The 21,725-nt window shown below is 45.0% G+C and overlaps 1 protein-coding gene across 2 annotated transcripts in view; it reads left to right on the forward strand.

The window, feature by feature from the left end:
* The first annotated feature begins 680 nt into the window (after positions 1–680).
* LOC121654608 (arf-GAP with Rho-GAP domain, ANK repeat and PH domain-containing protein 1) overlaps positions 681–21,725 on the forward strand; it is a 28,361-nt gene continuing 7,316 nt past the window's right edge. Inside the window, exons 1-17 of one of the 2 annotated variants that reach the window (XM_042008824.1) lie at positions 681–805; positions 1,916–1,989; positions 2,064–2,122; positions 3,656–4,108; positions 5,279–5,377; positions 5,454–5,640; positions 5,720–5,824; positions 6,640–6,744; positions 6,940–7,000; positions 7,186–7,306; positions 7,473–7,737; positions 7,816–8,015; positions 8,874–8,959; positions 17,043–17,225; positions 18,446–18,514; positions 18,605–18,704; positions 19,639–19,695. In XM_042008824.1, the coding sequence (XP_041864758.1) occupies positions 1,916–1,989; positions 2,064–2,122; positions 3,656–4,108; positions 5,279–5,377; positions 5,454–5,640; positions 5,720–5,824; positions 6,640–6,744; positions 6,940–7,000; positions 7,186–7,306; positions 7,473–7,737; positions 7,816–8,015; positions 8,874–8,959; positions 17,043–17,225; positions 18,446–18,514; positions 18,605–18,704; positions 19,639–19,695 (2,224 nt within the window). In that variant the 5' untranslated portion in view covers positions 681–805. The remainder of the gene's footprint in view (positions 806–1,915; positions 1,990–2,063; positions 2,123–3,655; positions 4,109–5,278; positions 5,378–5,453; positions 5,641–5,719; positions 5,825–6,639; positions 6,745–6,939; positions 7,001–7,185; positions 7,307–7,472; positions 7,738–7,815; positions 8,016–8,873; positions 8,960–17,042; positions 17,226–18,445; positions 18,515–18,604; positions 18,705–19,638; positions 19,696–21,725) is intronic. The other variant, XM_042008825.1, reaches the window with a different exon arrangement.

Genomic DNA, 21,725 nt, shown 5'->3' on the forward strand with positions numbered 1-21,725 from the left:
CACACACACACACACACACACACACACACACACACACACAGTCAGTCGGATAACAGTATGACACAATACACGCTCAGTCTTACAGGTGAAGCTCCGCCCACATTCCTGCAGCAGGTTGAGCAGGTGAGGCTTCACTGTAAAACTCTCTGTTTAACCAGCTCGTCTCTGATTGGCCTATCAGAGTCTCCTACTTGATGACTGGATCAGAACCACCTGCTGTAAACACCAACATGTTCACCAGTAATTGATTATTGATCAGTCACACTCCGCTGATTCCCCCACAAGAGCTCTGATTGGTTGTCACATGATCACCTGACTGACTGACTGAGGAGTCCAGTTTATCACCTGATGACATAATATCAGAACCACTCTCTGTAATCCGGTTCTGTTTAGGCTACTGGAGCCCAGAGTTCGAGTTCGGACCAGCATGGAGGTGAAAGAACTGGATCATTAGAGATGTATTTGGTATCAGTCAGTGATGGACTCAGAACAAGTTACTCTGTTGATCAAACGGTTCTGGAAGACCAGGTTCAGATTGCTGGGCCAGAGACTGGACTACAGGTCAGCCAGACCGGATCAGAACCATCTGGCAACTGACTCTGCTCTGATTTAACAGAGAGAGTTTATGAGCGCAGAGACAACAACAACGCCCAGCATGTGACGACATGAACCGACAGGACGGACAGGTGAGCTGTCAGGTAAACAGCCTCACACACAGGTGAACAGATAGAACGAGAAACAAGTCGAGACAGCTAGAGTCAGGTGAACATCAGGAATCTGAGCTGACGGAGGAGCAGACTGAAAGGTAAGACAACGGCAGGTCGGTGATTGTGTTGGTGGGAACGAATGAGTCTGTTTTACATGTTCAGAAACCAGATCGGTGCTGGAACAACAATGTGGATCTACAGGCTAGAGGGAGGTGAATCAGTGACTTGGAAACTTGGTGATTCAGTGACTTGGTGACTGTGAGCCAGCAGATTATTTTCATCTTGATCTTTGAGTGTCTGGATTCCTGTTAGAAGCAGCTTTTACTGTCTCCTCTCACCCAGAAGACCTTTGTGGTTTGGATCAGACCTTCCTGGTTTTAGTACGACCTTTATGGCTCTGGGCTGATCTTCTTTGTTCAGTTCAAACCTTTATGGTTTGGGTCAGGACCATCATGGTTCTGGTAAGACCTTAATAGTTTAGTTCAGACCTTGGCTTGGGTCAGACCTTCATGGCTCAGTTCAGACATTCCTGGTTCTGGTCAGACCTTCATGGTTTAGGTCAGACCTTCGTGGTTCCGGTTCTCGTTTATGAAAAATGTTTTTCTACTTAAATGCTAGACTTTTGTAACCTGCAGATTTTCACTGTGACCGGATCCAGGAACTTAAACTGCTTTAAGTCTACACACCTGAAATGTCAATCCTTCCATTTTCTACACCACTTAGTCCAGTTCAGGGTTGGGCTGGAGTCTATCCCAGCAATCAGCAGGCGATATACAGGTACACCTGGACAGGTACACCTGGATAGGTACACCTGGATAGGTTGAAAGTTACAGACCTTACCTGAAACGTAGAACAGTGAAACTTGTTTAGATGATCCATGTAAACCAGAACCAGAACCACAAAACATTCACTGTTGGTCTTAGATCAAAGTTCAAACCAGGATCCAGTATTACATGATTCAGGGATGCAACTGTGTTCAGACTAACCAGGTTCAGGTTCAGGATCAGGATATGGTCCAGGTTCAGGTCTAGTTTCAGGTTAAGGATCAGGTTCATATTCATATTTATGTCCATTAGGTTCAGGTTGAGGTTCATGTTCACATTTAGGTTCAGGTTTAAGTTCAGGTTCAGGCCCAGTTTCAGGTTCATGATCAAGCTCAGGCTCACCAGGTTCAGGTTCTGGTACCTCATGCTTTTCCATATCTACAGATGCCTCCTCCGGTCCCGAAGCCCCGGTCTCGTTACACTAGAGACAGCTGGAGCTCCACCTCCTCCCTGGACAGGTGAGTTCACCTGTAACCATTCAGACCATCTGTGTGAAGGTGAACAGGAAGTCAGCTGAAGGTTTGTGTTCCAGGGACATGATGAATGAATACCTGCAGCCAGCTCTCTCTAACGGAGCCCACCTGAGTACAGGTACACATACCTCACACACACATAGATATGACACACAGGTATCACAACATGCATGCTATGTGACTGATGACATCATCATCACCTGCTGCCGTGCCAACAAGCTCAAAGCTGTCAATCACAGATGTGAAACTCTGACGTTTCTGTGTCTGATTATCAGCTGATAATCTGAGGCTGTCTCGTTTCCATAGAAACGGTCTGCAGCCATGTAGCTGATCTGGATCTGAGAGACTTTCTGGTCAAACACCTTCCAGACAGAGACCAGTTTCCATCCTGAAGCTCCAAGCCAGTCTTTAGCTACTGGTGGTCTGTGGGTCAATAATACCTGGCCCGCCAGACTATGTTGATTAAAAAAAAGAACAACATGTACCCTGTTCCCCCTTTACAAGAACCTTTTTTAACCTGATACCCCGTAAAGATCCATTTATGCTCCCTTTGCATACGTAAATAGGTACGTTTCAAACACCACTGACTTTGTATTTCATGCCCCCTATGTTAACATGGTTATTAGCCAACACATCCAACCAGAGGGAAGTACAGAGTTAAATGTTCACCTCCAAGTTTTCAGACAATAACAAACATGGAGGATCATGATGATGTTCATCCTCAGAGACATTAATAAGGCAGCACAGGAGACGGAGGTGATCTGTGCCTCCATTAAATGCACAGCAGTTTCTTCACTTTTTCCGTGGGCTCCACATCACCTATACTGCTCAACACTGCCCCCCATGGTTTCTAACGGTGCTACTCCATTAGCTATTTAGGGCTTTGCATACGCAAGGGCCCTGAAAATAGGCCAAAATACTCGTAAAAAATGCAGAAGACGAATGAAAGACGCTATATCCATCTTTAGCGAAGAGCATAAATTGGCCTGTCCTCGGTTTAACTTCTACCCTGCTATACCATTATCCTGCAATATCCTGTTGCCCTGTTACCTTGCTGTACCTTATTATCCTGTTATATCCTGTGTTTATGCATTTTAGTCAAAAAATCTCTGATATTTATTCAATGGACAAAATATAACAGAATATAAAATATTCATTACTTTCATAAAAAGATTCCTTTAGGTTCCTAAATCAGATTAAATTTGTCAGAGAGAAAACCGCGTGTTGATGGCTGGTTTCTGTTTGTCACTTTGTCTCTTTCACCTTCAAACACCTGAGATGAGTCACGGCTCATTTACAGTAAAAATTGTAGATCCAGATTATTTTTAGCTGCCGACGTGTTTTCAGTGTGAAACCGGTTTGTTCTGTCATGCTGCTGGAGATTATCTGAGACCGGTTTGTCCTCAAACATCCTGTCTATATTAACCTCTGATGGTCCAGGCTTTCCTCAACCTGCAAAAACACCTGGAAATTGAAGACCTTCACTCCATGGATCAGAGTTTAAAGGTTTTACAGGCTTTTCATGAACAATCAGTCTGAACAGTTTTATTGTCACCAGAACCTGCTGCTGGCCATAGAGGTGTGTTTGCTTGACTAATATATCAGCTGATTTCAGATGATGATGTCATTGTGTCTTACCCCACTGATCCAGAAGCTCCTCCTCCTCCTGCTGCCTCCAACCAGGATGTCTTTCCAACCTTGTCAGGAATCACTGAAATCATCGCCACCAACATCCCGTCACTTGCCGGAGTCGCCACTGCCATTGGAGGCCCCGCCCCCTCAGCTTCTTCAGCCCCCTCAGCACCACTCTCCAGAGGCAGCATGGCTAATAGCATCTCCACCCACATACCTGACTTAGCAGAAGCTACTTACACTGTGGCTAGCCCTGCTACACCTGTGCTAAAATCCTCCCTTTCTGCACCCTCACCTGCTGCAGGTGCTGCTAACTTAGATAACATTATTAGCTCGCTGGCTAACATTCCCAGTTTCATGGGGATGGTTAGCAGTGTAGCTAATCCTATTGTCAGCCCCTTCCCATCAGCCCCGTCCCTTTCACCTGGTGAATCATCACTGAGAGGGGACAGAGCTAGAGATGGTAACACAGGTAAGGTAATCAATCAATCAGCTGATCATGATCATATGACTTTAGGACACTATCATAGATTAGCTTTTGTGTCATTCAGGAAACAAACATACTGAATGTATTAACCAGGCAGAGTCTGATGGTTCACCTCAGGTTCTGGTGTGGTTACCTGTGTATTCTGCATTCATTCATCCTGTTCAGACTGTACCTGTTTAAAGTGTTGACTGTTAAACTTCAGTTATCATGAAAACTCCTCCAGACTGTTCTTTGTGCCAGTTGGTTGGTCTAGTTTTAGATGACTGACGTTTATGCTTCAGGTTGACAGTCCAGTTATAGTCCATGATAAAGTCAAGTTACAGTCCAGTTTAAAGTCAAGTTCCAGTCCAAATTAAACAGTCTAGTTCACAATTTGTTTTACATTACAGTTTATATACCAGTAACAGTCCAGTTTACAGTTTGGCTTACAGACCAGTTACAGTCCAGTTCACAATCTGGTTTAAAGAGCATTTACTGCCCAGTTACAGTCCAGTTTATTGTATGGTATGGTCCAATCTACAGTCCAGTTAACAGTATTGTTTACAGTCCTGTTTACTCAGGTTTATAGTCCAGTTACAGTCAAATTGACAGTCCCAATAACAGTCCAGTTACAGTCATCTTACTGCCAGGTTACAGTCAAGTTTACAATACAGTTACAGTCCTGTTACAGTTTAGTTTACTATCAAGTTACAGTCAAGTTTGCAGTTCACTTTACCATCCAGTTTACAATCTTATTTACAGCCCAGTTTACAGTCTAGTCCAGTTACAGTCAGGTTTACAGTTTGAGTTTACAGTCCAGTTTACAGTCCAGTTTAGTTTGGTTTACATTCCTGTTAACAGTACATTTGACAGTTCAGTTAACACTCCAGTTTAGAGTCCAGTTACAGTCTAATTTATAGCCCACTTAACAGTCCAGTTACAGTGAAGTTCACAGTCCAGTTTACAGTCCACTTACGGTCAAGTTATAGTTCAGTTTACAGTCCAGTTTACAGTCCAGTTTACAATCCTGGTTACAGTCTAGCTACAGTGTTTGTTCTGCCAAGGCAAATAAGTAAAATTATTTTATTCATCACCAACTGAAGTGGACAGAAAGTTTTTCTAAATAAAACTTTATTTGAATACATGAAATGATATTGGCTGTCTCTCTGAGTCCAGATGTTGGAGAGCTCTCTCAGCTGGTGACATCATCATTAGACCCGGCTGCAGGAGTCAAGCTACCACCTGTGGAGACTGCTGCAGAGTACACTGAGGAAGGTACTGAAGGATCTTTTCTGTTGACATTAATCCTTCTTTCATTCTTCTGATCCTGGTTTGTATGTTCTGGTTCCAGTTTTATGTCCGTCTTCTCATACCCCTAAAGAGGAGGACCCATATGTCACTGTGTTAGCCTGCTGGATGAGCCAAGAGGAAGAGTCATCCAATGAGGAGGATGATACAGGAGGTAGCCCTGCCCTATCTGGTTCTGATGGACCAATGGAGGGAGATACTGGTTCTGAGCTGACCGGAACTACCAACGGGTGGGTTCTATATGTAAAACCACAGAAGCTGTTTCCAAAGATGAAACTTACTGTGTGTTGTTTATTTTTTATTTTGCAGTGTGCGGTTAAATCAGCCTGAACGTTTGATCCCCACTCGACCAGCCCCACCCCCTCCTAATCGAGTGAACCAATCAGAAAAACCCATAAAACAGAAGACCCCAAGGTAAATGCAGATGACCTTTCAGCCAGGGTCAATGATCTGTTTATGGTTCACAACTGTATGGTTCTGATTCCAGATTTCAGTTTGATTTCTACAGTTATGATGAACAAAAACACTCCAATGTTCATGGGACTGACCAAAGACCTCAGGGAAATGAAAACTGGTGATAAAGTGATAACAGAGATGAAAGAAGACCCAGCTCTAAACCTGTCAGTCCAGATGAGACAGATGTGTTTTAGATACTTTCACTAAAACATTGTCCTGATAATTTTAAACCAACATTCTTTCAATGATACAGGTTTAGTGAAGATGCTGAGGAATCGGTCCTGTTGGGTTGTGATCAGGTGACGGTCCTGTAGGTGAATGTTGAGGTGATGGTCTTGTAGGTCCAAGTTAAGGTGACGGTCCTGTAGGCCAGTGTCGAGGGGGTGGTATTGTAGGTCAATATTGAGAGAAGAAACATCATAACGCTACACATCCACAAACTGCAACATGTAAATAACCAATAGGGGGCAGTGTTAGGACCAGTTTTGCCAGATGTAAGGCCACAAAGTAGAGTCTCTTAATCTCAGTCTTTTATCCAGATTAAATGAAGATTAGGAGAGTGATGTCAAAGTTCTTTCTCTCTGAGTTCTTAAAGTTCTCATAATCCAACTACTGTGACGGAGCGTACCCTGCCCTTACGGCTTTCCAAGAGTACCCTGCCCTTACGGCTGCTGGAATAGACTTCACAAATTGATGGATGAATGGATGGATATCTAAGACTTCAGAGACTTTTTGACCTTAGTGAGGACATTAAGGATGTTTTTCCTCTGCAGGGCGGCCACCATCCGAGTTTCCAGGAAGAAGGGGAGTGGTGGGAGCTCTGCTCCTCAAAGTGCTGTGGTTCGAAACAGCTGGTTGGATGTCTGGAAGGGCTTCAGGTAACAAACTTCATCAGATGAGCTGAGGACACCTGGAAAAAGTCCTGGTTCTCTGTGTCAGAGACATCTGGGCGATATCATATATGAAGATGACCTTCATCTCAGAGATGGATGGATGGATAGATGGATGGATGGATGGATGGATGGATGGATGGATGGATGGATGGTAAACAAATTTTCTGTCTCTCTAAATAGATACAGTGTTTTATGGGCGACACTGGATGGACAGTTGATGCATCTGTGGAAAAAACGCACAGTACGTGGACAAGTCTCACCTGTCTCTCTTTCTCACCTGTCTCTCTCTTTCTCACCTGTCTCTCTGTCTAGCCCGTCTCTCTCTGTCTTACTTATCACTGTCTCACCTGTCTCTCTGTCTCACCTATCACTCTGTATCACCTGTCTCTCTGACCTGAGTAATGGGTGTGTCTGTTTGTCCACCAGGACCGGTTCAGTGAAGTCTTATTTCATGTCTCCAGTATAACCAATGTGCGGACCCAGGACAAAGGCCGGTTCTCCATCTTCTTCAGGAAGAAACAATATGACTTCATGGCTCTGAACACTGGTAAGAAACTAGCTTCTACTGGACTCTACTGGACTAGATCTGAACCGTGTTTAGGTTTCAGCTCATGTATTCTGGAGTTTAACAGAAGTCTTAGACAGAAGTCATGTTTTCATGAGGAACATTTCCCTGGATGTCTCATGTGTCTCCTTCTTGGTTGTCCCCTCAGAGGTTCAGGAAGGTTGGGTCACATCTCTGCTGGCAGCTAGAGGCCAGCCAAGCCCCGCCCCCCCAGAGTTGCATGGACAAATCACCATCAAGGATACACGAAGCCGCGCCTACGCTGCAGTGTGGGGTCATGATCTGTGGATTTATCCTAACAAAGACAGCTTCCAGCTAGGCGTGGCATCCTTCTCCGTCCCTCTGAATGTGGCCACAGTGAAGTGCATAGGAAAACACTCGTTTAGCCTCATCACTCCATACAAGACCTTCAAGTATGCACCTGTTTCTGTCTACCTGTGTGCATGATCACATGATGTCATTCTTACATTCTTCTCCCCAACCCTCTGCAGCCTGTCCGTCGATTCATCAAAGGATCTGTCCGTCTGGTTGGACAGCTTGTCCTCAACCATTCGCAATGCTCTGTCCTGCAGCCAGGTGACGCTGCGTCTCTGGGAAAACCCATACAACAAGGTATGTGGCGACTGCGGTGCAGCCAGTCCTGAATGGGCGTCGGTCAACCTGCTGCTGGTCATCTGTCAGAACTGCGCAGGTACGACGTTGTCATTTACACTTTCCAGTTTTTATCTCAGCACCAGTTGACATTATTTAGAAAGTTTAAAAAGAGGAATAAAAACTTCCAGTTTTCCAGGAAATTTTCCAAAATATTTACACAAAAATTCCCAGATTATTCCAGCTGTTTGTCTCGTAAACGACTAATGGGGCCAGAAATCTTTCCAATGACGTTCAGCTCTTTGAGCGCCTGTTGTTTCTGCACAAGAAGCATCTGTTCAGTCTTAAAAAAAGGGCTTCTTACAGTTTTTACATGATCATATAATCTACAGCCATCATCCACTTTATCAGCTCCACCTGTTCAACTTCCTGTTAACGCAGATATCTAACCAGCCAATCACAGGGCAGCATGTAGTCATGTAGACATGGTGAAGACGAGTTGATGAATTTCAAACTGATCATCAGAATGAGGAAGAAAGGGGATTTAAGTGACTTTAAACGTGGTATGGTTGTTGGTCTGAAAATTTACTGGGAAGGAAGACCCAGTTAATGAGGACGACACCGTACAAGAGGAAGGTCCCGCTGAAGAGGATGAGCCGGTACTAGAAGATACAGTTTGGAGAATTTCTTGGTTTAACTGACATGAACAGAAAACATCTGCTGACTCTAACTTCATGAATTTTGTCCCAAAACCAAAAGTCACATCATTCCTTTTTGACATGTTTTGGTTTTTAGGGTGTCACTTTTATGACTCTGTCCTGTTGACACTACGGACCTAATTCTCTGGATGGTGTCTGGACCTGGTCTCTGGATTTGGTCTCTGGACCTGGTCTTTCCTTGGTGTTTCTGTGTGTAAACGACTGAAACCTGAATGTTATGTCTTCTTGTCTGTTCTCAGGTCAACATCGAGCTCTGGGCAGCAAGCTGTCTAAGGTCCGTAGTCTGAAGATGGACAACAAGATCTGGACTGAACCACTCTTACAGGTGAGGATGAGGTTCCAGGCTGCTGCTGATTGGTTGATGCATGTCAGCCGGTTGTTTTCTAAATTCCTTCCCAGCTCTGAAAAAGTTCCTGTGGTTGTAAATTAAAAGGTGCCTGTTCAAAGAGTAAGTAGGTCTAAATAACTAAGGACCTGAGGGAGTCTGCAATGAATAAGAGAACAAGTAAATCTCCTGCTGAAGGTTTGAATCCAAGTAGAAAAGTAAAACATTTACTGACGGGGCTGGGTCTCCCTTATGTCATAACCCGGCTCATGGCTATAACAAAATTACGGCAAACAACAGATAAGGCCAATTATGATAATTTATTAATGAAAGATGAACCAAAACTAAGGCAAAATAAGATAACAATGAAGTGTGGCTGTCTGCAAAATCAGAAGTGTAGGTGCGTGCATGGTTGTGTGTAGAACGTAATGAGTGCAGTTTTGGATGGTGTAAAGCTAAACTAAAAGTAAAGTAAAAGGCAAGGTGCAGCGGGCGCAGGTGCGGCCTGGGAGCGGAACGAGGAAAAGAGAGGGCTGAGGCCGGCCGTAGGTGGGTCTTTTATACGTGCAGTGTGTCGGGCCCTTGACGCACGCATGCACAGCCAGGTACACTCCAGCTTCACCTGCACACACACATAATTAAAGAACATGGCCACAAAGAAGAAGGGGCCGTGACACCCCCCCTCATAAAGACGGGGATTTTCCCCATGAATCACCAAATCAAAAGTTAGCAAAACACCAAAACTAAGTGCCAAATGTGCATATTTACCCAAGACTGAACCACCATTACCACCACCACCCCGATGAACCTGTCCTCAGCCATTCCCAACCACTCTGGTGCCTAGAGGAGAAGAGGAGGCGAGAAACAGGGCAAACAAAACACACCAGTGAACCACAGACTAAGCCACAGGAGCTCTCGACAACGCATCGGCCATAACATTGTCACGACCTTGAATGTGTCTAATATCAAGGTCGTACGCCTGTAAAAACAAGGACCACCTGATCAGCCTTTGGTTCTGGCACCTTAGAGACCTCAGAAAGGTCAAGGGGTTGTGGTTAGTATACACCACTAAGGGCGTAGAACCCCCCACATAAACCTCAAAATGTTGCAGTGCCCAGATTAAAGCCAGGGCCTCCTTTTCAATTACAGAGTAATTACCTTGGTATCAATTAAACTTTTTAGAGAAGAAACAGACAGGCTTGGCCACACCCCGGTCATCCTCCTGAAGCAGGACCACCCCAGCTCCCACCTGACTGGCATCCACCTGGAGCATGAACGGCCTGTCAAAACAAGGAGCTGACAGCACAGGGCGGGAACAGAGCAGAGACTTAACATTATCGAAAGCCTGCTGACAGTCAAAGGACCAAACAAAGTCAACTTTGGCCTTCAGAAGTTCTGTCAATGGGAACACCACAGTAGAAAAGTTCCTACAAAAACTTCTGTAGTACCCCACAAGACCTAAGAAACGCTGCAGCTTTTTTGTAGTGGGAGGCAGAAATTCAGCAACAGCAACAACCTTTGCATGAACGGGGCCACCACACCCTGTCCCACTACGCGACCCAGATATGTTACGGTTGCTTTGGCGAACTCGCACTTAGCAAAGTTAATAGTAAGACGCGCGTCAGCGAGCCGCTCCAACAAAGCTTGGATACGTCGCAGATGGGAATGCCAAGTGTCACTGTAAATCACCAGGTCATCCAGATAAACTGAGCAACCCTCAAATCCAGCAACCACCATGTTCATAAGCCGCTGGAAAGTGGCGGGAGCGTTCTTCAGACTGAACGGCATAATGGTGTAGGAGTACAGGCCCGAAGGAGTGACAAATGCAGCAATTTCCTGTGCATGCTTAGACACCTCCAATAGCCCTTCAACAAGTCCAATTTGGACACAAACTTAGCCGACCCCACCCGGTCAATGCAGTCGTCCATGCGGGGCAACGGGAAGGAGTCCGCTTTGGTCACCGCATTAACCTTACGCATGTCTGTGCAAAACCGTGGCGTTTTGTCGGACTTTGGCACCAAAATACAAGGAGAGGCCCAGCTTGAGGAAGAAGGCACCGCAATATTATTTTCGAGCATGTAATCAATTTCTGTGTCCAGATATTTTAACTTTTCAGGACCCATGCGATAGAAACGCTGCCTAATCGGTCGTGCGTCCCCAACGTCTATGTCATGCGCTATCCAGGTGGTACGAGATGGAACGTCCCCAAACAAAACAAGGAATTTATTAATTAACCTGGACAAATCACTGCGTTGTGACTCAGCCGATGGGACAACAAATGCTCTAAGTTACTCAAGGACTCCGAGTTTTTTAAACGGCCAAATAACAGACTGTCGTCTGGCTCCGGAACACCGTCCCGCTGCACAACAGTGAGGGAAACAGCCAAAGCGGGACGCACAGAACCCGAAAACCCCACACCGCCATCTGGAGCACGCTAATAATAAGGTCTTAAAAGATTCACATGGCAGAGTTGAGTAGACTTTTTCCTGCCCGGAGTCGTTATTAAATAATTCAAGTCAAAAAGCTTCTCGGTCACGGTGTAAGGACCAGAATACTTTGCCTGAAAAGGGGAGCCTACCACAGGTGTAAGAGCGAGCACCTGGTCGCCTGGACAAAACTCATGGCGCTCTGCTCTACGGTCATAAACCTTCATTTTTTTCCTGAGCCTGCTCCAGCTTATCCTTGGCCATACAGCCCGTCACAAAAAGACGATGGCAAAAACCATTCACAAAGTCTATCAAGTTTTTAGGCGGGTCTGCGTCCACAAAATTGGCCTTCAACGCAGCTAAAGGACCCCGCACAGAGTGGCCGAAAACAAGGTCATTAGGGCTAAAACCCATGCTCTCCTGTACCGCTTCCCTAGCCGCCAGCATAAGCCAGGGAAGGCCCTCTTCCCAGTCCCTATCAAGCTCGGTACAAAATGTGCGCAGAAGGGACTTTAAGGTTTGGTGAAACGGCTCGAGTGCTCCTTGGTTTTGAGCATGATAAGCAGAGGACTGATTGTGTTGTACTCCAAGTGCTTTGAGGACTTGAGCAAACATGTGGGACGTAAAATTGGAACCACGATCACTTTGTATTATTTTCGGAATCCCAAACACCGAAATAAACTGGGACAGCGCTTTGACCACAGCTCTTGTTGTAATGGACCGTAAAGGATAAGAAGCCGGGTAGCGGGTCCTTTGGCACATTACTGTAGGCAGGTATTTACAGCCAGATTTAGAACTCGGCAGCTGACCCACATAGTCGATGAGCAGATATTCAAAAGGTTCACTTACCGCTGGAATAGGATGTAATGGTGCTGGTTTAATGGTTTGATTGGGTTTTTCTGTTAGCTGGCACACATGGCATGTTTTAATAAATGCAGACACGTCGTGTTTGACCCTCGGCCGGAAAAAATATTTGAGAAAACTCAAATATGTTTTACGCACACCAAAGTGACCAATGTCATTATGTGCAACTCTAAGGACAGCAGTGCGAAATTTAGATGGAACTACAAGTTGAAAAACAACGTCACGCACGCAGTCGCCCACGAACGTCCACTTCCTAAACAACAAACTATTCTGCACAAAGTACCCATTAGCCATGCTCGCTATGTCCGCCTCAGGGACAGCAAGACCAAAGGCATCTGTCAAAGATGAATCATTGCGCTGCTCCCGGACCAACTCCTCGTCTGACACATTCAGAGGAAAATCTGCCACAGACAAAACAACGTCCTCATCAACAGAGACTGCATCCAATTGAGCTTTACGCATGGCACGCGTAACCGCACAAGCTGAAAACACCCCAGGAGGCGGAGACAAACTACCCCCAGGAGCAGACGGAGACAGCATAACCAGAGGAGAGGCTGACACATAGACGTCACTGTCACAGACAGGCGAACCAGCTTAGCGCAGTAAGAGAGGAGCATCTGACCAGACACGACTACCTGCCAAGCCATTGCCCAGAATGAAATGAACTCCATGTATGGGCAACGCTGGCCGCACGCCCACAGACACTTCACCCTGCACAAGCTCACATTCCAAATTCATTTTATGTAACGGAATAGGCAACACCGTCAAACCCATGCCTCGACTCAAAATGTACTCACCTGTAGCCAAGCTGGAGGAGAACGACAGAACCGAGCACACCACATGTTACGACCCAAAGTAGGGGTATGATTGGGCGACACCTGAGGCTCATCACCCATGCAAATGCCTGCCCCTGATTCTCTGTTTGGAGTGGCTGGAGCCGTCACACCGTCGTCTCCTCCCCTCTGGTTGGCTCAGCACTCATCCATTCACAACTCCAGCCACAGTCCTCCAGCAAATAAAGGACTGTTGCTGAGCTCATTCGGGAGGGAGAAGCTAGACAGCACAGGCTGCTTCCTCTCACTCTGGCAGCCTTATGGTGGCACTACTGTTCCCTTTGGGGATTTTGTAATAGTCTTGTTGGTTTGGGCTTCCCTTTGTATACACACAGTTTTGGTTTGAGTTGTGCTTTGAGTTATTATGTGTTCTGCCAGTTTTATTAATTTTGGTGTTTAACTTTGTTTAGGTTGTGCTGGGCTAGGTTAGTGTGTTTTATTTGTGACAACGGTCACATTAGTTTATTGGAACTGCTGCACTTTTGTTGTTTAGTTATGACGCTGAGTTTGGGGCACACCTTTGTTTATATGAATTTGTCTTAGTTTAATTTACTCAGCGGATTTTGGTTAAGGTTTAGTAATCCCCTTTTTGTGTTTCTTTCAGCAGTTTCACCAACCCCAACACTATTCATGTTTCACTTCCTGTTTTATTTGTTTGACTTCCTGTTTTATCCTATATTTATACTCATCACAATAAAATACCGTGTTTCATTTGTACATCTGTCCACGACTGTTGTATATGTTGCACCCCGCTCATACCCCTTTGAAAACGGGACGTAACACCACATAGGAATCATACGCTCCTGTGTCCCTCAGAATTTTAACAGGGGTCTTTGGGCCACCTGTCAATGACAAAAACCCATCTCTAATAAAAGGAGCATATGAAGCCAGCACGCTGGGTTCACACAAAGCAGATGCAGTGCGCTCAAAATTAGCTTGATCTGTACAGGTAACAGGAGCGGCTAACGCGGCCGGTTTGACATTCTTTTTCAAGTTTCTACTTTTAGATATCAACACTGGGCAGTCCAATTTCCAATGGCCTTTTTCATGGTAATAGTTACATACTTTACCCCCATCACGGCAGCTAGGAGGCCTATCAAAATGGCGCACGGGCCCTGCTCGGCGCTCACCGCGCCCTTCACCTGCATTAAGCCCACTACCATGCACAAACTGGGACTTATGCGTCAAAATATAATCGTCCGCCAGTGCCGTGGCCACAGCTGCTGTCTCAGCTTTTTGTTCACACATGTAAGTTGCCACCACGTCCGGCACCGTATTCTTTAGCTGTTCCAAAAGAATTAGCTCGCAAAGCTGCTCATAATCCTTAACATTCGCAGCTGAGCACCAGCGCGTGAAGTGCAATCTCAAATCCCGAGCGAACTCCAGATAACTCTGTCCAGAGGCCTTTCTGCACGACCGAAACCGCTGTCGGTACGCCTCGGGCACCAACTCATAGGCCTTTAAAACAGTCGCCTTCACCTTAACATAATCCTGGCTATCCAACGCAGACAATGCAGAAAACGCCTCCTGCACGCGGCCCACAAGAACGCACTGTAGCAGCATGGTGCATGCAGAACTGTCCCAATTACGCGCCTCGGCCAAACATCAAAAATCAAGAAAAATGAATCCGGGTCACTCTCCGAAAATTTTGGCAAACGGTGCAAGTTACCAATAATGTCAAAAGTGTCAGCAGTACTCCCAGAGGAACCAGACAACGAGCATACCATACTTTGATTGTGTCTGCTCTCTCTAATCGCCTCCAACTTCACTTGTTTGATTTCAAACTGCAGTCTTAACAATTCTTTCTGTTGCTCAAATGTTAAGCCTGGAGGTAACAAAGTTGCACCCGGTAAAGAAACAGGTGGTTTGGCCAAAAAAACACCTTTCTCAATTAAATTAGTAATCAATATGGCCTTAAAATTTTCGTTAAGGCGTTTACTGTCAATTTCAATATCATAATGTCTACCAATCTCAAGCAACTGATCTTTGGTACATTTATCCAAAAATTCCACAGTGGGAGAACTAAAAAACTCTGTTACATTTACCATGATTTCTCCTCACAAAACAAACAGAAGAGCCACCAATGCAAGATAAAGCGCCGACCAAAAGGCACCAGACAAACAGCGGCAGACCAAATGCCCCGCTACCTCACCTGCCTAACTAAACTTACCTATCACCAAGCTCAACCCTAGTCTTCACGCAGATCAGCGGCGGGTAGTTACGCACTGAAAACCAGCGGGTACGTGAGGCAATCTGTAAAGACTACCCCCCAAAACACCACGGACGTGCTCCCGAGATTACTGCTTGCGCAGCAAACACTAGCCCCACGACACTATATAAAAAAAAACAAACAGGCGAAGCCCAAAGGAGCAGCGTCTCTGTTCCTAACCGGGACACAGGCCTGCAGATGATAGGTTAAGGTGCACAAGGCAAACACTTTACTCACCTTGGTTAACTGAAGTTGGAGAAAACACTCTTCCACTCCCAGCCAACAAACAAAGGTGCATCTCCCGCTCCTAGCAAACAAAAAGGGGCATGCACCCAAAAGATCCGTCCGCCAGGGAAAACCTACCAAAACGTCAGAGTGACGTCACTGCGGTGCTCTCCCCCTCACAAAAAGATCACCTGTTCGCGCCCAAACACCAAACAAAGAACAAGCAAAAACAGGCCTACAAAAATGCATCACCTAAAGGATAACGCACAACTTTGGCGCACAAAACCAGTCCACAGTAACCCGAAGCAGTTAAGGATGAGCCCCCAATCTGTCATAACCTGGCTCACGGCTATAACAAAATTAAGCCAAACAACAGATAAGGCCAATTATGATAATTTATTAACGAAAGATTAACCAAAACTAAGGCAAAATAAGATAACCATGAAGTGTGGCTGCCTGCAAAATCAGAAGTGTAAGTGCGTGCATGGTTGTGTGTGGAATATAATGAGTGCAGTGTTGTATGGTGTAAAGCTAAACTAAAAGTAAAGCAAAAGGCAAGGTGCAGCGGGTGCAGGTGCGGCCTGGGAGCGGAACGAGAAAAAGAGAGGGCTGAGGCCGGCCATAGGCGGGTCTTTTATACGCGCAGTGCATCGGACCCTTGACGCACGCATGCACAGCCAGGTACACTCCAGCTTCACCTGCACACACACATAATTAAAGAACAAAGAAGAAGAGGCCGTGACACTTGTAAATGAATCAGTTTTTCTCCTGAGAAGTCAGCTGTGCAGAGAAGCTCAAAGAAAAACAGAAATGCGCCAAAAAAATCCTAACAGAAAGGCTCCCAAAGGCCCCAAACCCCTCAGATCCTAACAGGTATTCTTTTCTACAGTCATTTAGCAGGTGCTTTTATCCAAAGCGACTTACATTTGAGAGTAAGAACAACACAAGCATGAATTCAAACAAGATGGGATGTCATAATTAAGCGATAGTCAGACTGCTTTGAGTCCAGTTGGACCCAGGTGCCCAGGACCCAGAAAAGCTATAGATCCTAACAGAGGGGCCATGGAACAGGAGCCCAAGGGGGCCGGGGAATCCTGGCAGAAGCCCCAGTTGACACTAAAGAAGACCAGACCCCTTGGAAAATGAGTCAGTGTTCAGACAAATGCCTCCAGGCGAGTATCCTGTAGACCAAATTGTCCTCAGAACACACCACTTCCCATGCCCACCGTGGTGCGTCCATATAAACCCCAGACACTGCTGGACCAACTCCACCCTCTGATGTGCCCAGGAAACAGGAAACAAGGGTTTCCTGTTTGTGAGCCGCCAGCGGCTACAATAGAAGGGACCTCCCTTCCACCACAACACCCCAAAATGCTACACGTGGGGGTGAGAACAGGGGATGTTCAATATCCAGGTGATCATGTACACCTGATGCTGTAATTATATCTGATATGTCCTTATTTAAACCCCACCGTCATCAAAAGGCAAACTTTCCTGTCTAACCTTTCACCCTTTCATCTCCTCAGCTGTTTGTTATCCATGGCAACAGACTGGCCAATCAGGTGTGGGCTCCAGCTGTGCCGGCTATTGAGCAGCTGCGTCCAGAGTCGACAGATGAGGAGAGGTCAAAGTTCATCCAGAACAAATACAGCAGAGGGCGCTACAGACGAATCCACGCCCTGACGTCCAGCCGTTCTATGATGGATCAGGTCTGACAGAGTTCTGCTGATCCAAACGTAGACCTTCATCACTCTGACGACTCTGTTCAGTCATGGAAACAGTTCTGATCCAGTGTAGTAAAAATTTATTCAGCGAATGTTCTGACTTAAACCAATTCACACATGTTGACCAGAACCAAGTGAAATTTCCTCGAATGTTTTTACTAGAAATGACTCATAAATTCTGAACAGAACAGACTAAATGCTCTGACTAGAACCCACCCAACTCAAATGTTCCGACAAGAACTGAATTGAACCAGTTCTGACTTTAACTGTGTCTTAAACCTTCTAACTAGAATCGACTCAAATTTTCTGACTGGAAGTAACTCAGCCATTCCGAATAGAACAGAATGAAACTTTCTGACTAGAACCAGCTCAACCCGTTTATAACTGGAACGATTCAACTGTTTGAGTAGAATCGATTTGAACCTTCTGACTAGAACTGATTCCAACATTCTGATCAGTTCTGAACTGAACCATTTTTGACTGGAAATTACTAAATCCTTCTGACTAGAACTGACTTGAACATTCTGACTAGAAGCAAATCGAACATTCTGACAAGACCTGAATTGTACAAGTTCTGACTGGAACTCGAAACTTGAATGATCTCCCTAAAACAGATTCGAATGTTTTGACTGGAACAGATTCATATGTTCTGACTAGAACAGACTTGAATGATCTGCCTAGAACAGACTTGAGTGTTTTGATGTGAACAGACTTGAATGTTCTGATTGGAACAGACTCAAATGTTCAGACTCGAATTTTCTGATTGGAACAGATTCGAATGTTCTGACTGGAACAGACTCAAATGTTCTGACTGGAACAGACTCGAAGGTTCTGACTGGAACAGACTCAAAGGTTCTGACTGGAACAGATTTGAATGTTCTGACTGGAACAGATTTGAATGTTCTGACTGGAAAAGATTTGAATTTTCTGACTGGAACAGACTCAAATGTTCTGACTGGAACAGACTCAAAGGTTCTGACTGGAACAGACTCAAAGGTTCTGACTGGAACAGATTTGAATGTTCTGACTGGAACAGACTCAAATGTTCTGACTAGAACCGGTTCAGTTCAAGTAAAATCCAGAATTCCTTCAAAATTATTCGAGACAAATCAGCAGTCAGTGAACATCCATAAAGTGTTTGAACTGATGAAGATGATTATTATGATGATGACGAAAATGATGATGATGATGACGGTGTGTTTCAGAGGCTGTGTCAGGTGGTCTGCAGTAGCGATGTAGAGGAGACCATGTCTCTGATCTGCTCCGGAGCAAAGGTCCGTCTCTGTCCCACTTTGATCTGTTTTATGATTTCTGTCTTTAATGATTGACCAGTCCTTCACCTGGCGGCTGTTACCTGTCTGCAGGTGTGTCCCTCTGACCCACAGAACCCCTCCCCCATCCTGCTGGCTGAGAGAGCCAATCAGGCACTGCAGACCGAGCTGCTGCGGCTCAATGAGTACACAGGTAACATACACACACAGGTAAAACACACACACACACACACACCGGTACTAATAGTAATTATAATACCTTCTATTTAGAAGTGCCTCAAGGACACGTTACATTAAAAAATAAAACTATAAAGAATACAATCAACATGCAAAACACACTAAGTGTAGAGAAAACTATTTAAGAAAAGGGATGGATGGCAGCGTGTCTGTGATTTAGTCTTGAACAGATGAGTTTGGTTTAGAAGACAGAAAGCGGGTCAGAGGTCCAGATGTCTGATGGCAGGAAGATCCAGAGCTGGGGAACAGAGCAGCTGAAGGCCCCCCATGATGCTGACGTGGGCAGGGGACACAGTGCAGTGGATGAATGATCCGAGGGAACCGCATAAGGTGATTATGTGGAGGTCAAGCAGATATGGAGGGGTGAGGTTATAGATGGCCTTGAAGGTATAGAGGAGAAGAACTGGAGGGAACACCTGGAGCCAGTGGCGTTGCTGTAGGACGGGGTGATAAGGTGGTAAGATGGGGTCTTACTAATAATGCAGCAGCAGAGCTCTGAAAAAAGTTGGAGCTTATGGACTTTTGAGGAAGGCCAAAGAGGAAAGAGTTGGAAGAATCAATATAGGAGGCGACGAGACCGTGATAGTGGCTTTGAAGGTGGAAATATGCAGACCAGGTAATGACTGTGTAGTGTCGAGGATGTGTGTCAGACTCCTAACCTGAGGGGAAGGGAGAATGAGGAGATGTCAACGGTCAGAAGAAACTGTTAACTTTGGATAAAATGGATCACTGCTTAGTTTCAGGAAGTCGGAGGTCACCAAAGTTTTTATTTCAGGTAAACGGGAGGTGAGGGAGGAGGGCGGAGGGAGGTAGCACACAGGTAACACACACAATGTGGTAAGTGTGAGGCCAACATGTTCACCTGCTTTTGTGACTCTGATCCTTTTCAGAGATCCCGCCACACCAGCCCCTGTCAGCCAAAAGGAGACTTGACTCCGCCCCATCAGGTATGCCTCTAACTCACATGTAACAGGCTGTTAAATGGTTAAAAAATTAAAATAATTAGCAGTGATTGATTTCATGAGATAAATTATTGGTTGCTGGTAATTACTCTGTTTAATAGAAATGACCTAAACATGACCTACACCTCATTTAGACATCACCTACACATCACCTAAACATCACCTACACATCACCTAAACACCACCTAAACATCACATACACATCACGTACACATCACCTAAACATCACCTACACATCACCTACACATCACCTACACATCACCTAAACATCACCTACACATCACCTAAACATCACCTAAACATTACCTACACATCACCTACACATCACCTACACATCACCTAAATATCACCTACACATCACCTAAACATCACCTACACATCACCTACACATCACCTAAACATCACCTACACATCACCTACACATCACCTAAACATCACCTAAACATTACCTACACATCACCTACACATCACCTAAATATCACCTACACATCACCTAAACATCACCTACACATCACCTAAACATCACCTAAACATTACCTACACATCACCTACACATCACCTACACATCACCTAAATATCACCTAAACATTACCTAAACATCACCTACACATCAGCTGAACATGACCTAAACATCACCCACACATCATCTACACATCACCTACACATCACCTACACATCACCTACACATCACCTACACATCACCTAAACACCACCTAAACATCACATACACATCACGTACACATCACCTAAACATCACCTACACATCACCTACACATCACCTACACATCACCTAAATATCACCTAAACATTACCTAAACATCACCTACACATCAGCTGAACATGACCTAAACATCACCCACACATCATCTACACATCACCTACACATCACCTACACATCACCTACACATCACCTACACATCACCTAAACACCACCTAAACATCACATACACATCACGTACACATCACCTAAACATCACCTACACATCACCTACACATCACCTACACATCACCTAAACATCACCTACACATCACCTACACATCACCTAAACATCACCTAAACATTACCTAAACATCACCTACACATCACCTACACATCACCTAAACATCACCTAAACATTACCTACACATCACCTACACATCACCTACACATCACCTAAATATCACCTACACATCACCTAAACATCACCTACACATCACCTAAACATTACCTACACATCACCTACACATCACCTACACATCACCTAAATATCACCTAAACATTACCTAAACATCACCTACACATCAGCTGAACATGACCTAAACATCACCCACACATCATCTACACATCACCTACACATCACCTACACATCACCTAAACATCACCTACACATCACCTAAACACCACCTAAACATCACATACACATCACGTACACATCACCTAAACATCACCTACACATCACCTACACATCACCTACACATCACCTAAACATCACCTACACATCACCTAAACATCACCTAAACATTACCTACACATCACCTACACATCACCTACACATCACCTAAATATCACCTACACATCACCTAAACATCGCCTACACATCACCTACACATCACCTACACATCACCTAAACATCACCTACACATCACCTACACATCACCTACACATCACCTAAACATCACTTAAACATTACCTACACATCACCTACACATCACCTACACATCACCTAAATATCACCTAAACATCACCTACACATCACTTACACATCACCTACACATCACCTACACATCACCTACACATCACCTAAATATCACCTACACATCACCTAAACATCACCTACACATCACCTAAACATCACCTAAACATTAACTACACATCATCTACACATCACCTACACATCACTTACACATCATCTACACATCACCTAAATATCACCTACACATCACCTACACATCACCTAAACATCACCTACACATCACCTACACATCATCTACACATCACCTACACATCACCTGAACATCACCTACACATCACCTAA

Source organism: Melanotaenia boesemani, chromosome 15, assembly GCF_017639745.1.
Source record: "Melanotaenia boesemani isolate fMelBoe1 chromosome 15, fMelBoe1.pri, whole genome shotgun sequence".
Lineage (NCBI taxonomy): Eukaryota > Metazoa > Chordata > Actinopteri > Atheriniformes > Melanotaeniidae > Melanotaenia > Melanotaenia boesemani.